Here is a 16,472-nt window from a genome sequence, read left to right as displayed (position 1 = left end):
TCTAGACACACAGATACATTGCCTGCCTGTAGCTGGTAGATCGCCTCTCTCAGAGTAGTAGCTGTCTTACTGATCTCTGGCTGTGCTTTACTCATGAAGCAAATTAAGTTCATATTTTTGGAGGAAGATAAATTGTATGAACCAGTCACTTTGCGTGACCTGCTTTAGTACTAATAAAAACCAGTTTAAAATACTCAAAAATATTGCCTGATATTTAGCATTTCTGGTTTTGAGTACATCTTAAGCAGTAAATCATTCTGAAAGACAGATGGGAAGTCACTTTAAGGATCTCTGAAGTAAAATTTCTGTTAATACTTTGGAGTTATATTTCTTTACAGAAACAAGGAAATGTAATATCCTGTTGTATACTTTATAATGTTATTTCTTATCAGCCAAGGCAACATTTATGAACGATTGAAGTGTGTATGATCTATTACAACTGTTAAAAATTGCTGTTGAACTAGTGTAACTACTGAAAAATTGCAGAATTTGTTTTAAAAACCATGCAGCTTGTTACATATTTTTATTGTCTAACGAACAGTAGAAAGGCAATTTTTCTAGCAGAGAAGAGTAAGTTATTGCAAAGTTATTGCCAGTTATCGTCAGTGTAAGTTATTGCAAAATAATCAAAAAGTGCAGTTTGCTTCTGCCTGTTTCTTCCCACAACCTATGTCAATATTCAGAAACCGTGTTTATATGAGGATACAATTTCAGAGCCCTCAGTGGGACAACAGATGCCTAAACCACAGTGTTGGGGAGGAGAGAAAAAGTAGCCATCTAAGCATGTTTACTTTCAGCGACAAGGAAGTTCTAACTTGTCCCTAAGTGGTGACTCACTGGGTTGGGACTATAAAAGTAAAGGTAACTGCTCTCTAAAACATCACGGCTTCAGACTTCACAAATCCAACATGATGCAGGCAAGACTTTCAGCTGTCTTCTTTTTCTTGTTGGGTTTGTCATTTTGCCTGACAATCCCTATTCCCCTTGAAGACAGCCATGAATTCACAGAGAAAGACCTTCAGTTTGCAGAGGTACAGTATAAAATAATTAATTTGCATATTTTATAAATAGTAAGTTGTGTAGTTACAACTGTTTCAAAACTAGGCTCATTACTTCTTTTCCCCTTTTTAGCGCTATCTCAGGACTCACTATGATCTCCGTCCAAATCTTGGTGGCCTAATGAGGAAGAGTGCCAATACAATGGCATCTAAACTTCGAGAAATGCAAGCTTTTTTTGGTTTGGAGGTGACAGGCAAATTAGATGAAGAAACATATGAACTGATGCAGAAACCAAGATGCGGTGTCCCAGATGTGGGGGAATATAACTTTTTCCCTAGAAAACTCAAATGGTCAAAAACTAATTTGACATACAGGTAAATGCATGGCATATTGAGTGTTACTACCGTTATTACCTTCTTTCAGGTACCTTGTCCGATAGGTTGCTCAGTTGGGTTGTTGGGAGAAGGATGCATTTGAGTTTGACAAAATTCATGTTGCAGTTTAAAATCTCACAGCCCCATTTTTGGAAAGGTCCCCTGAGCCCATCTTACAGCCCAAGGAAGTAAATATGATTTTTTTCCATTGCACTTTGTTGTGGAGGAAGGCTGGTGTGGTGTAAGCTAGTAACTCCTCATCTGGCCTCCATGTAAACACTCTGGTCACATCCATGGTGCCCAGTGAAAGAGGGGTAAGGACTACAACCGTGCACCTCACCACTGATCCTCATAGCACTTAACCTCTAGGTCACTCCTTAGCTCTTAGTGCTTTGGACCTGGTTTAGTGTCTGCTTCGTATAGGTCCTGTCCTGGACAAAGCACTGTAGAGGCAAACCGATCTGTGTAATGTGGCTCTGAGATCAGGGACTGATCCTTGTCTCTCTTTCACAGTCCATTTCACAGTCCCATTTCACAGTCCAGATGTCTATGCTTGGTCTGACAAATTTCACACCGTAACCTCAGGAAGCTGACCTCGGGAAGCTACGGTGCTTAAAGGTCACACAGCAGCTCCTTCTCCCTTAACACAACAACGTCATCAGCAGGGGGTTTTGACCAGCTGCAACCCAAGTTTCTTTAGAGGACTCCAGATATGAAATCACCAAACTATCATTTCAGTATCTAGGGATAAATATTACTTTTATATGAGTGATTCTAGCTTATAAAAAGCCTTGAATCATGTTTGCTCCTCCAGGTAGTGAGGGTCATGAAATATTTTATATGGCATAAGAAAAAGTTTGAAATTACTGATATGATTTGACATAATACAGTATACAACTGTCATTTTCTGTTTCTTCTGGTGCATATAAAATCAATTACAGAAAGCTGTTGGATCATTTCAGATGTCTCTGAATGATTTTAATGAAAATAGAAATGGTTATTTTTACTTTTTTGAATACTGTATGCATCTGCCAAGCTCTTTGTTTTTAGGTAAGAACATACGGAGGAAAAAAGCAAAAATTTTAGTGAGGTGTACAGTTAGATAAAAGTTTGTTACACATTTTCTTCAATTCACACAATTAACTGGAGATATTAATCTGTTTGATAGGATTATGAATTACACTTCAGATCTGAGACGTGCTGACGTAGACAGAGCTTTCAAAAAAGCATTCAAAGTTTGGTCTGATGTGACACCCCTTAACTTCACCAGAATACGAAGTGGTATAGCTGACATCATGATCTCCTTTGGCACTAAAGGTAACGCAGAATGAATTATTTTTAATTATAGTTATATTGCTGCCAATAAGACAGGATAGTTGATTTAAATGTTTTGAATGTTGTTTTATAGAACATGGTGACTTTTACCCCTTCGATGGACCCTCTGGATTATTGGCTCATGCTTTTCCCCCGGGTCCAGACTATGGAGGAGATGCCCATTTTGACGATGATGAAACTTGGTCAGATGATTCTAGAGGTAACAGAAGTTCCTGAGATTATTTGAAATGGTGATATATGGACAATTTTGTCCTGTTTGATAACTGTAAACTGTTTTGCCTGTGTACTGTTCATTACGTTCACTGGTAACTCATAGGAAGTTGGGTTTAACCTCCAATCATAAATAGAAGTAGAATATATGCCTAGCATAAATTTTAAGGTACACACCTCCTAAACAAAGTGATAGTAAAAATGCCACAAAGAAGGTATTTTTTCATCTTGGCATTTCACTGAGCAAAAGGGCAGCTAGTTCTGATCACAGATTGATGGGAATTACATACTGAATCCTATAGATAACACATATAATTTAATTTGCTGCAAATTGTCTACTTGCATTGAATTTGAAAATTCTTCACCTTGCCTGTTGGGGACAGAGCTTTAATAGAACAAAACACTATGGGTTTTTTCAGCACTATGTTATTTCACCCTCCTGGCATTAAAGCTAATTTTTGCAATACCGAAAACAATATAGACTCCCTGCTAGACGTGAATTCCTGACAAAAGATGAAAAATTTTATTGATTTGAGTAAGGCTGACTTTGCCCTAGAGCTTTCCGGTGTTACTAAGAAATTTTAAGAAATCTAAATCTGCCTACAGAGCAACACTGTCAAAAAAAAAGATTTAGTTTGAATCCAGCTATAGCTATGAGATTCTCAATCGATTAGGCCCTTAACAAAACAAAACCCATGGTACTTCAAAAAAGGCAAGCAATGTACATCATTTTCCCATTTATTCAGGTGTCTGCTTCATTGCCCCATATGTTAAAACATAAGTGTTAAGATCAGTTGATTAGTCTAAGTACACTTTGGTGATACAGGGAGCTATGCAGTTACTTTCACTGTGGTTTGTTATAGGGTATAACTTGTTCCTTGTTGCTGCCCATGAATTTGGTCATTCTCTGGGACTTGAACATTCTAGAGACCCTGGAGCTCTGATGTTTCCAATTTACACGTACACTGGAAAAACTGGCTTTGTGTTGCCTGATGACGATGTTCAAGGGATCCAAGAGCTCTACGGTAAGTCTGTATAACATACATACCCTGTGCTGTTATAACCTGTTATAGATGCACTACACAGTTACCACAGAACTACAGATCTTCAATAGCAACAGTCATGACTGATTCAGACCAATTCGCTGGATACTTGGCAACTAGACTTCAGGAACAGAAGATGCTTAGATTTAATAGTTCAGATTAAAAAAAAAAAAAAAGAATAAAAAGGAAATAACACTGCAGAGGACAGTTTGTCACTCTGCTGCCTCCTTTCGTGGGGGGCAGAATCTTTATACTTTTTGAACTGCCTCAAAAGAGAAGGGAAAACAGAGCTGAAAGGAAAAAAACAGAAATATCCATTTTTCATCATGGAAAGAAGAAAACTTTTGGGGGACTTTCACAACTTGGGTTAAAGAAAGCAAGTCTGTTTAACATCTTTGCAACACTGCTGAACTGTGAAGTCCATGAATGTATTTGGCTAAAGAAGAGAAAGAGAGAACAGACTTTCCCCAGTACAAATAGATTGCTCATTATGCTTGTATTCATCATGCTGTTTGGGAATTCTTCCATGTCCTCCTGTTCAATACCATGATCATATAACCATAAACTTATAGAATGGTTTGGGTTGGAAGGGACCTTAAAGATCATCTGGTTCCAACGCCCCTGCCACGGGCAGGGACACCTCCCACTAGACCAGGTTGCTCACAGCCCCATCCAACCTGGCCTTGAGCACTGCCAGGGATGGGGCATCACCACCCTCACAGTATCCACAGAAAAGAAATGAATGTTGTCAAACTTAGATCATATGATATGATTCCAGGTGCTGGAGATAGAGATCCCAACCCAAAACATCCCAAAACGCCAGAGAAATGTGATGTAGATTTGTCACTTGATGCAATAACTGAACTGCGTGGAGAAATGCTGATCTTCAAGGACAGGTAAAGCGATTGCCATGTCACAGATGATGGGTGCTGGATAAAATTTGAGCAAGAGAAAACACCATCTCAGATTTTTTACTAAAGATTTGAGTAATCATACGTTTAAAAAATCACAAATCAATACAGATGTCTTTAAGAAACTGCATCATGTATCTTTTTAGGGAGGATGTATAATACAGTTACAGACTTGACTGCCTAGTAATATGAAGATAATATGGCTAAAGACTGACAGTATTTGTACACATTTTTAATTTCACGGGGCTTTCTTCTACACACACATATCTACTAACATTTATCTGAGTGAAGTTATACTACATTCAGAAGCCTTACATGGGACAGCAGCGTTTCTTTTATTCTAAATGAAAAAAAGATTCAAGTTTGGGGTTTTTTGTGATGATCACTGTGTGAGTGACAGAAATGGTCTGCAGCTAGGTGACTATGAGGAAAGGAAAGGTCTACAAGGAGCTCTATGTATTGAAAATTCTATGTTATATAAAAAAATAATTCTCCATTAACTACTTTTTAATATAGCACATCAAAGTTACTGGTATTCTGTAGTATGAAAAAAAACCCATAAAATATGTTTTCTTTTTATGACTAGGTTTTTCTGGAGACTGCACCCTCAGATGGTTGAGGCAGAACTGGTGTTACTTAAGTCTTTTTGGCCAGAGCTTCCAAATAAAATAGATGCAGCTTATGAAAACCCCATCAAAGATCTTGTGTTCGTGTTTAAGGGTGAGTTTTCAATTTTGTTGTTGGCAGAAAAATATACATAGTCAAGCTCAGTAAGTGATGTAAAGGTAATCAAGAGAAGAACAAAACATCCTACCTTCCTTGCTCAAAAAGCAAACTCTGTTGGTTTCACCCTGTGAAAATCTATGCAATTTCCAGTGACATTCCAGTGATTAAGCTCAGACTACAATTAGGCTCAGATGACTAGGATCATACTTAGCATAAATAGTTTAATAACTGCTGAGTATGTGACCTAAGAATCTGTTGCTTGTATTAAAACAAGGATCATGGTATCCTCATTTTATTCTGTTTCTAAGTTGAGCCTTTACAAAAGACTCATGCATACTTTGTTCTTATTTTCAGGAAAGAAAGTCTGGGCTTTGAACGGTTACGACATAGTTGAAGACTTTCCTAAAAAGATATATGAAATGGGGTTCCCAAAAGAAATGAAAAGAATAGATGCAGCTGTCCATATTCAAGACACTGGCAAGACTCTCTTTTTTACTGGAAATAAGTACTGGAGGTAAGCTGGTGACAGACTGGTGTGTCCCTGGTCATAACCTGTCCAGAAGTATCAAAACATCAGTTTTTTTCAAACCAGCCACTTGATTGTAGCTCATGTTTCCAGTCTGTGCTTTTCATTAGTGCTGTAGCTGTGTAGAAGAAATATGTCATAAAGATGTATGCAAGACTTTTATAAACATATGGGCACAGCCTTTAAAAGCTGAAAGAGTGCGAGAAAGGAAAGGAGAATAACAATGCCTTAGTCCAGGAGAGTTTGTGACATCAGCATGTCTCCTAGAAAAAATTCCCTTCTTGCTTCTTTGAGTTGCTTGTGTGACACAAAATGGTATCAGTGCTGTGAGAGTAAGAAATCTATCCCACCCTAGGATGGCTGCTTTTTGCTGCCCATGAGTGGGACTTACAGCCAGGTCTGATGCATAATTAAGACATTACCATCCCTTCCCAGTATCTTTGTGCCAAGCAGCCTCAGGATAGGCTTGTAGTACAAATACATCCAGGTACAGTCATCTCCATATAAGATGTACCTTCTAGATCAGTTCTGAAAATATAGCTTTGTTACTTTAGTGTTTATTGAGCTTGTACTTGCGGTGGAAGAGTGCCCTGGTTATTGTCCTGAGTTTCATTAGACATAAAGTCCCCAAAGTACCTGGTGCTTAGGGACATGGTTTAGTGATGGACTTGGCAGTGCTGGGTTAACAGTTGGAGCTGATGATCTTAAAGTTCTTTTCCAGCCTAGATGATTCTATGATTCTAAAGGCTGCTGGTTACTTCTGATGTGGGTAACTTCAAAGCATATAAAGGGCACAAGACCAAAGTCCCAGGCTGTTTAAATCTGAATTATTTTTTTTGTGTGTGTTTAATATAGTTACGATGAAGAGGCAGAGGTTATGGAAGCAGGCTACCCCAGGCCAATAGAGGAAGAATTCGCAGGAATTGGTGATAGAGTGGATGCAGTCTATCACAGAAATGGTACATAATCTGATAATGAAACTTTATTAAAATTAGTTGTTATTGAAACCTGAGATTAAAGTCCTGTGGGAAATTCTGTTATTTGCAGTTTTGATTTTTTCACATCAATACTTCGGTTCTTGGCTGAATCAAGTTGCTGTTCTAAATTGCCCTCTAGTCAAGGTGCTCTTACAAACTGTGTACATACATATTTCAGGAGCCAAAAAAGATCCGCCTCCTTACTTAAGGAACCTAAAGTGATATGCTTAATATAGAAGTGTTATAATGTGTCCATTCCTCCAAATGGAGCCCATTCCTATCCAACTCTTCAAGGAGTGTTTCCAAGTCAGAGCCTTAAACATTAACTGGCAAATCCTGTATTTTTCTAAGCAAGTGCTGTATAGGAATAAAACACAGAGCTTGACTCTAGATTAAAATATCAGTTATTTTGAAATACCAATCCAAGCCTGGCAAATGGAATAAGGACCTTTGAAAATTTAGCTCAGCATTCTAAATACTAAAAAAGTGCATTAAAAAGAGTTATTAAAAATGAAAATAAACAGCATAGTTTTTATTTGAAGGGTAATTTAAACATGCAATGCAGTTTTCTCAGGGTTAATTAATTTTAACTTTTCTTTTCCTTAGGTTATCTCTACTTCTTCAATGGACCACTGCAGTTTGAATACAGCATCTGGAGCAAAAGAATTGTCCGTGTCCTGCATACTAACTCCATATTTTGGTGCTAATTACATCTGAGTGCCATGTCATAGGCTGCAGAGCAGCTAGTAGTACAAGGAAATAATAATATGGGCATATAGATTTATTAGAGGAGAGGACAGCAAGGTTCTGTGAACAAGCACTGGCTACCTATCACCAAATGTATACTGTATATATTGAACTATATAGCTGCATGTCAGTCTGGGACTGAATTAACTTAATAGGAAAGAAGAAAAGAAATCATTAGCATTTCAAGGGGCATTACACCATTTAGAGTTTGTCTAGTATTGAAGTGAGAAGCTGGATACATCCTACATGATCATGAGTACTATTGATTCCCGGTAATCTGAGCGTGTCTAATACCTTTCAAGGATCTCCTACCACGTCCCAAGAAATAGACCTGATAAACCCAGGAGTGTTATATTTTTAAACTAATCCTTCAGCAATTTGTGAAATTCTCATTAATGTACTGGGAATTCAGATGTGTAATGGATGAGTCAGGACTGAACGGTGGCTGCCTGAGCAGGATACACCCGGCTGCAACAATGAACTTAGGGAATTCAAAGGTATTTGAATGTATCCCCATTTGAATAGGAATGTCCCCCTGGAAATGGATGCCCATGTCATGTTTGCAACAAGTAGAAGGTATAGAAGCACCGAGGTGTCATTCCAAAGCAGACAGAAAAGCAGGAAAAGGGAAGAGTATTCCAAGCAGAAATCATCAGCCTGTGTGATACCGGGGAAACCTGAAAGAAGTGGCAACAAGAGCATCATGCAGGTTGAAACCTTGCATGAAGCTACATCTGGTATCACAGCCCACGTTTTCAGCTGCTGTAAAGTGGAGCAGTTCAAGTGACATTTATAGAGGTTATGCCTAGCTGTGCCAGCAGAGAGCCTGCACATCCAAATCAAAATATTCAAAAGAATATCTTTTTTCATGTTGGTCATTCTTTTAATATCTATATCAATTGTTTCAGTACCATCTAAGGGGGTTTGGGGGGGTTGTTTTGTTTTATTTTAGTTTGGGTTTTTTTTGTTTTGTAATCATTGCAGGTGATGTGAGATTGGGATTATTTATCAATTTGAAAAAATAATATTAAATAAAATGGATAAATAAAATGACATTGTGAAATTGCTTAAATTTTAATTTCCTACGCTACATATCATAAACCCAAGACAGAACTATTGGATAAAAGAAATCAGGAACGCTACCTGTGCATTTTATTCATTAAAATTTTCACCTCTATTTAAAAATCTGTTTTGCTTTTTTTTCCGTTTGAGTAAATGACTTTTTTAGAAAAGAGAGGAGGAGAGAAAGACAGAAAGAGAAGAAAAAGGAAGGAGCCCTCAGATTTGCAGAATAAGAACTAAGTTGGAATTAGTCCTTATCATTACTGAAGGTATGAGAAATTAAGAAATACTGTGAAATTCAGTTCCACATTAATTTGAATGCTAAACATAACTAATAACTAATTGAACTACATTGTCCTCTTCTGCCTCCTCAAAATCAACCCCTAAGTCAATCAATCAGCCAGGCCTGCCAGACAAAGCCCATCAACAATGAACATGTTTAAACAGGCATTAACTGCCAGGCTCACCCTCCAATGAGCCAGATGATTTTGACTCTGTAACTTATGCAACATAAACAGTCAGTCAAGGTAACCTAATAGATTTAGTGGTCTCTTCTGACTGTAAAACTCTGAATTAATGAATTTCAGACCTTAGTATGCTTAAAACAAATGCAAGGAATTAGAGCTGAAAGAAAAAAACATTACAAATGGAAAAAAACAGACTAAAATGAAAGTTCATTGTATCATCTGTTATATGATAAAATGTTCATAAAAGTGGTAGGGAAAGAGGCAGTACAATTCTTTATGCATAACAAACAGAATCTGGCTCATTTATATGTAAAAATCATTTTTGACAGACACGGTCTGCCTGAAAAAATAATGCTTGAATTGGGCTGCAGTTTATCTTAATTACTCTGCAGTGAAATAAGGGTCTCTAGATGTAACCCTAGTCCTCATTATTCTCAGTATGAAGACTTGGTGGAAAATTGCGTCAAAATAATAAATTGCTTTCCTTAAGGGCTAGTTGTTGAGTCTGAGTGTTCTGAATTTCAAAGGTCTGACCTGAGCCTCACTGGAGCAGGGAATGCAAAGGTGGACAGGGAAGCAAGGAGATATCAATGAATGTCTTTCATACGTACATGAATTTCTGTTAACGTTGAACATTTGGCAAGGGAAAAAGCTATTGCATAGAAAGCTGAATCTTCCAGAGGCTTCAGCATGATCACATTCAGCTGCTCCCCAGTCCAAACAGTCAGATTCCTGTTTGCCACTGGGCTGACTGGAAGCAGCCTTTGGTACAAGTCCAAGCACAGCTCCAGCTCATGTGCCTGCATTCCCAGTAAGAGGCGAGCGCTGCTCTGTGCTTAGCCCTACCTCAGCTGCGAGAAGTACCAGGCTGTCAGTTCTTGGCACTTTGTTAAGAAAAAATGGAAAACAAAATGCCTGTGCTGCAGATGTGGAAGGCTGAGGACAGAGCCAGAGAAGCCCTGGTGGTGCCAGCAGCCACAAAGCAAAACTGTCCACAGGGCCTAGTGCCCTGTGGGACCTGCTGCCACCTCAGGAGAGTAACATTGCGTGAGTGCCTGGTGGGAACCCGTATGGGATATCACCCAAGTGCTGAAAAGAAATGAGCCCTTTTCTTGAGACAGAGGCTGAACTGACTCTTTTCCTTGACATGTGAGTGAGGAAAGGACCACAAAAGGCTGAGACATCTGTGCCCCAGGATGTAATATAAGCAGAACTAATAACTTCCCACCTGGTTTCTAGTTTTCACAGAACTACACAAACCCACCTAACGATACATGAACTGTTGCTGATTAATACATCTTTTATATCCATTTTGGTCTCGGCTAAAAATTATCTTTTGGAGGGGGAAAAAGAATAAGGCAGGAAAAGCAATCTGTCATATGCTCCTTAGGACTACTTTCTGTGCTGGTTACATGATCCTGAGCAAGCAGGATGGAAATAGATATTCCAGGAGAGAAAGAAGTGAGCAAACATCATTTAACCTTTACAAACTGAGAAACTAGACAGCTGTCTTCTAAATTCATTAATACTTTGAAAAGGCAGCAAACACTCTGAGAGGTACTGTGAGCCCCATGAGATTTACTACGAGCTGAGAAACTGGTGAGAGAATTCATTCTTATCATGAAAATGCCTTTTTTTCTCAGCATGATCTCCAGAAACCTACTATGAGGACACTAGATGGCAGTGACAGCTTTGCCCCTTAGAGGATTTGCTCAGAACCGAACATGATGCGGTGGCTGAGGAAGCTGCAGCTCATTACAGCAAATTCTTACATTTGGTGAAGATATAAAAAAGCCAGCACTAATAAGTAGAATTTAATTATTATATTCTGTTGAAATGTGGATCTCTGAGTAACAAATTAAGATATTAAAATATTAGGAATTTCTTCTAGATATAGTAATTTTCAGGGCCACTAATTTTTCAGTCTATTGATCGTCCTTTTCTGAACACCAGTGCAATACGCTTAAAACAGTATACTCTGTGGGTAGTCCTAGGAATAATGCAATCCCTTAGTGTAACTCCATTCGTTGGAGAATTACACATGCACACACATACATAGACGTACTCCAACTCCTCAGGAGCACGAGTGCCTTCCAGAAAACAATTTGATTTCTGAAAAAAATGACACTGCAGAATACGGAAGTAAGGCGAAAGTGGAGAAAAATATCAGTTTCAAAGAGCCTAAGTAAAATAGTAAAAATCTACTCAAAAGTGTCTGAAATGTCAAGTATGCGGTCACATCTGCTTGGAAGAACTAAGGGCGATTTCTAAACTTTTCACAGTTCATTCTGAGCTAGTATTTCCAGACATGTGAATATTTTACAGATGAAGAATATGGTCTTGATCTTTGAATCCCTAATACTACCCAGATCAGTACTACTGTGCATTTTGAGCCAGGCAGGAATTGACTTTCCTAACCTGAAAATATTTCTGAGACTTTCAAACATCTTTTCTGTTTGCAATAGAAAGAAACAAGAAATTTTGGGAATTTTTAATGGAAAAACATTTGTCCTCTGGCATAGTCTGTAACTATATTGTCAATCAGCATAGTTACTGGGTCTGGAAGAATATACTGTTTCAGGTTTTTGCTCATACTGATTTAAACAAGGGTCTAGGCCTCAATCTTCAGTCTTCTAGGTGAAATAATTGTACGTTCACTTAGGTTAAGGTGAGTTTCTTTCCATTTGCCCTGCTGATAGATGTTCCCTCTTTACACAAATACAATTAAACAGTACTCTCTGGAAAGACTGGCTACCCATTAATCAGAAAGTTTATTTGGCATGTAGGATCAAGCCCTTCTGTCAATTATGTTTGGGGGTTTTCATACCAAGTGGGGTGTCTATACACGCTGGGAGTCCACACCAATTTTTGGTTTTGATGGTTCTGCTGTTCCTAATGAAAAACATTTCCAGAGAAGACCTCACCAGTTCTCCCTAATATGGTGCTAAGGGTACAAATTCTACAGAGACTCTGTCTGGCCTGGGATCTTCCTCTTTCCTACTTAACACAATCTTGTGGTTGACACATCCTTTTTAGTCACAGCCTTTTGATTACACGCTGCAGTTTGAATTTCCAGCCAGTGCTGTTCAGGTGTCTCTCTGGCACTCACTTCAGCTGTCCCTTCAACTTCATACACCGTTATCTCCCACGCACTGTGCTACAGGCAGTGCACTCTGCCTCTGGCTTTGTCATAGAAAACGGATGAGGAAGCATTTTGCTCTAAGAAAATTCTTTCTGGGCAGTAGAGAATCAGGTATCGCTTTCTTCCTTACATCGTATAACAAATATCCTACTGCCATAATAATACAGGATAATGCAGTTCTGTGTGTACCTGAGTGAGCCACCTGAGTTGTATCTTCACTTTTTGCACAGATTACACCACAGTCCTACCACCAGGCAGTAGGAAGCTCATGGAGCAGTGTCCTGGGGATGGTCATGTCCGTACTGCATAGTCCCTGCTGGACCTTGCATGAGCCTTTTCTGCTCTTCTTAAAAGAGGCAGATGGGCCATTTCCAGAATGAAGTGCTGCTTTCTCTGGCCCAGATGACATTATTGTGGCACTCTGTAAGTTTACCACTACAGGGATTGCCACCCTAGGAAGAGAATAAAAAAAATTCCTTTTATCTCTGCGTGACTCGTGTTGTGTGAATGTATTCTTCACAGGAACATCAAATGACGTAGCCCTTTTCAGAGCCTGCCATCCTAAGAGGGACCTGCAGGAGTCTGTTGAGAACCAGTTGTGTCTCGAGTTCACAGTGTCCTTCCCATGAACTGTTTATCTAACATCCTTTTGAGGCTCAGCATGGGCTGTGTCCCAAGCCACATCCCCCATTGTGCCCCATCCTGAGAGGGGTAAGTAGTTCAAGCGCTGTAAATGCGTGCTACACTGGAACAACCCTGCACTATCCTAGTGAACATTAGGGAGGGAGCACATGTAGGTGTAGTTGGGAGGAGGGGTCCATTTCAGAGGGTGCTTTTGCCTGTGCTGTTTGCTGGTGTCCCCCAGGTGGTCCACGCAGGCAGTCCAGTCTCAGGCAGGAAGGACATGGGCAACTGTACCTGTGGCTGGTGGAGTCAGTGCTGGTAGAAGGACCAGGATAATTTAGGTGGACTTCATAGACAACCATGACTTCAGGATCCCAGCAGTCAAGGCATACCATGCATATACATTAAATTAATGATTCCAGACTGTTTCCAGGTGAATCAGCAGATCAAGTCCTCCCTGACCATGGTCCCGGCTGCTGTTGAGGGACAAAAAAGTGCAGAAAGTGTCCCTCCTTAGGGCCAACTAAGGGTTATTAATGATAAAATAGTATTTAAAATTGTTAATGTTAAAAAAAATTACACTGACACAGATTTGTTACTGTCAGGGCTGGAATGAATATCATTTGATGCATGCTTCTTGCATTATGAATACTGATTCAGGGAAGGATTTAGCTGCAAAAGGCTTCCCTTCTTCTCCATTCACGCCATCCAGAGAATTATCTCTCCTCCCATATTTACCACTGGCTATGGCTCTGGGTGCTCTTGAGGTCACTTGATTCTGGTCTGGGTCTGTAGGGTACCTCAATAAAAGAAGGTATGCAGGTGTGTGAGCAGGTATCACAGAAGCCTTGGGACATACTGTGAAGCCTTGGTCACAGAATACTGGGGAGGAGATGTCACCACTCACAGGAGCCATGCATGAGAGGTTTGAAGTCAGATATTTAACCCTCCGCAGGCCTCCAGGTTCTGGCACAGATGTATCTTGGCCATAGAAAGTTGATAAATCATAAATCTTACATATGGTTCAAAATTTTGTGTTCTTTTACTGTAAGTATGTGGCTGGATAACAGTAAGTACATCATGCAGAGATGCATGATGGGGTCAAAGGGCATGAGTGGTGCAGAGAAGTCAAGGTTAGACATATGTCGGAAAAATTTGGTCATGGAAAGCTACAAGGACCCATAGTATAAGATGTCATGTTTGAGGTCCCCTGAAGCAAACTGCAGTGCCAGTACCCCAGGACAATTAGAAGTTGCCTGCAGTGCCATGGAGTACAGCTTCAACAAGGGACAGCCTGATGAAGTGACTCACCAGGGCAGTGAGGATGTGGCCAGACAACTGGAATAACTGAGCTTGGGAAAATGTATGCTCTCCTTCTAGCTACATATTTTGATCTATTAGTCTCAGTCTATTAGATTAGACCCTGCAGGCAAAAGCCATAAAGGAAAACAGGTTTTATGATTCTGACAGAGCCTAGACGCAAAGTTGGTTTATGCTCCAAAGTACCCCATATCAGAGACTTAGCTGATGGCTGGGTTATCCGGCTGTAATTTCCAGGAATCATCCAAGGACCCCTTCTCATGGAAAATTTGGCTGTCTTGCACTAATAACTTAGCAGAGTGGTTTATTGACAAAATGCTTTGGGAACATTTTTGTAGTTCCAGTGTGGAGGTTCTGCTCCAAAACAAAGGGAAAGAAGCTCCAATATGATCATCAGTCCAAAAATTAGCTTGCATATGAGAATAGCTTTCCAAATGTCAATTCCAAATTAAGAGAAGCAAATATTAAATGAAGCTCTCATAAGTTACACAGAAGTGTCCTGTCTAGAACTCTGTTGGAAATCACGGTGCAGATAACCTTTGGGGAAAATCATGGTGCAAATAAACTTTCTTGGAAATAAAATGTAACCAGATCTACAGTGGCACAAAACAGCAAAAGGGCAGCATAGTAATGTAACAGGGAGATACGGAGTTATAACAGGAGAATCAGGATGTAGTGGGAAAAATAAAGCGAGTGATAACATCAGTTTATTTCCAATTACTGACTTTGTGTAACTATTATGAGCATCTGAAGTATGAGAACTAAGAAAGAAATAATCAATGAGAAACACTGCTAGGATCTGAACCAAAATTCAGACAAAATAGAAATCTCAACATTGACCTCACTCATCTTTTCAGAAAGTAATTGCCCAGATGACAGCTGCTTTGCAGAGGGCTTGGGTAACTTGCTCCTCCTGTACAAGCAGGCTCAAGTTTAGTAATAACTTGAGAGAAGATGCTATCAACGTATGCGCATTGTTTTGGAAGAGCACCTGGAACCTTTCAAGTGTTTCCACCAAAGGACAGTAGCAGCCCTTCGGCAGCTTTCTGCTGTGTGCCAAGGAGGAAACACAGAGCTCACAGCCTTGAATTTGGGAATTTTCTGCGTTATGTTCATGAGACTTAGAGTATGAGTTACGCTTTCTGAAACTGAGTCACTTGATGCACAAAGTAAATACTGGATGTGGGCTCATTATCTCTGCGTGAGGCTGCACAAGCATCAGCTCCGGGGGGAAAATACGTGTTGAAAGTTCAGGCTTAAACAAACGAGTACTGTGCATGCAACCTTAAATAAACACTGGAAATTTTAATTTTTATGTTCCTCTTGCTCCATTCACAGCATTGGATCTTTCATGGCACTCCAAGGAATGACTTGCATCATACTGACACATGTTTAAAGTGTGAAGTTTCTCCTTGGGTCTAATAATTACAGTTGCAAAACATCAGAATTGCCCAGCTGACCAAATCAAAGGCCATCTCAGACTGTCATATTCCTCTCTATCTTTAATAGAAATGAGGACTAAACAAGAACCTGTCGTGGAATATTTCAAGAGCTGCTGAATTTTGCATTGTTTTTCTTCAGCTCTTTCTTGCATAGATAGAGGTGTTCTTAATATCTACATTCTTACTTGAATCTCAGGTTTAAAATAATACAGGAAACTCCAGATTTTTTTTGTGCTCTTTTTGAAACGATACTTCCCTATTATCTTTTCAAACTATTGTCCTGTTCACTGAATGAGTCATTGAGTCATTGTGTTGAGAAAGAGAGTAAATAAGAGCACCTACTTTCTGTAAGTCCCTTGCTTATATAATTTTAGCAGATGTCTTATTTGTTTTAATCTTAAAACTGATGTTACAATTTTTTGCCCTTTAACGTGAGCAATATTTTTTAATTCCCCTGACAGTTTTGGCAGTCTTTTATTCTTGTTGTCTGCTTTGTAAGACTGTGCGACCAGAACTAGACACAATATTCACGTCAGACTGAATCAGGTCATTATGTTCCTAGAATTA

General features: G+C 39.4%; 1 protein-coding gene across 1 annotated transcript; it reads left to right on the top strand.

Moving 5' to 3' along the window:
- Positions 1 to 870: 870 nt before the first annotated feature.
- LOC102050771 (collagenase 3) lies at positions 871 to 8,930 on the top strand. The gene is made up of 10 exons (XM_005432058.3): positions 871 to 1,031; positions 1,132 to 1,373; positions 2,542 to 2,690; positions 2,782 to 2,907; positions 3,782 to 3,943; positions 4,740 to 4,857; positions 5,459 to 5,592; positions 5,953 to 6,112; positions 6,980 to 7,083; positions 7,708 to 8,930. The coding sequence occupies exons 1-10, from the start codon at positions 909 to 911 to the stop codon at positions 7,806 to 7,808; spliced, it is 1,419 nt and encodes a 472-aa protein (XP_005432115.1). The 5' UTR covers positions 871 to 908; the 3' UTR covers positions 7,809 to 8,930.
- The last annotated feature ends 7,542 nt before the right edge of the window (positions 8,931 to 16,472 follow it).

The sequence above is a fragment of the Falco cherrug genome, chromosome 2, assembly GCF_023634085.1.
Source record: "Falco cherrug isolate bFalChe1 chromosome 2, bFalChe1.pri, whole genome shotgun sequence".
In the NCBI taxonomy this organism is placed as follows: Eukaryota; Metazoa; Chordata; class Aves; order Falconiformes; family Falconidae; genus Falco; species Falco cherrug.
The sequence above is the reverse complement of the archived record's forward strand: the minus strand, read 5'-3'. Positions and strand labels throughout refer to the sequence as shown.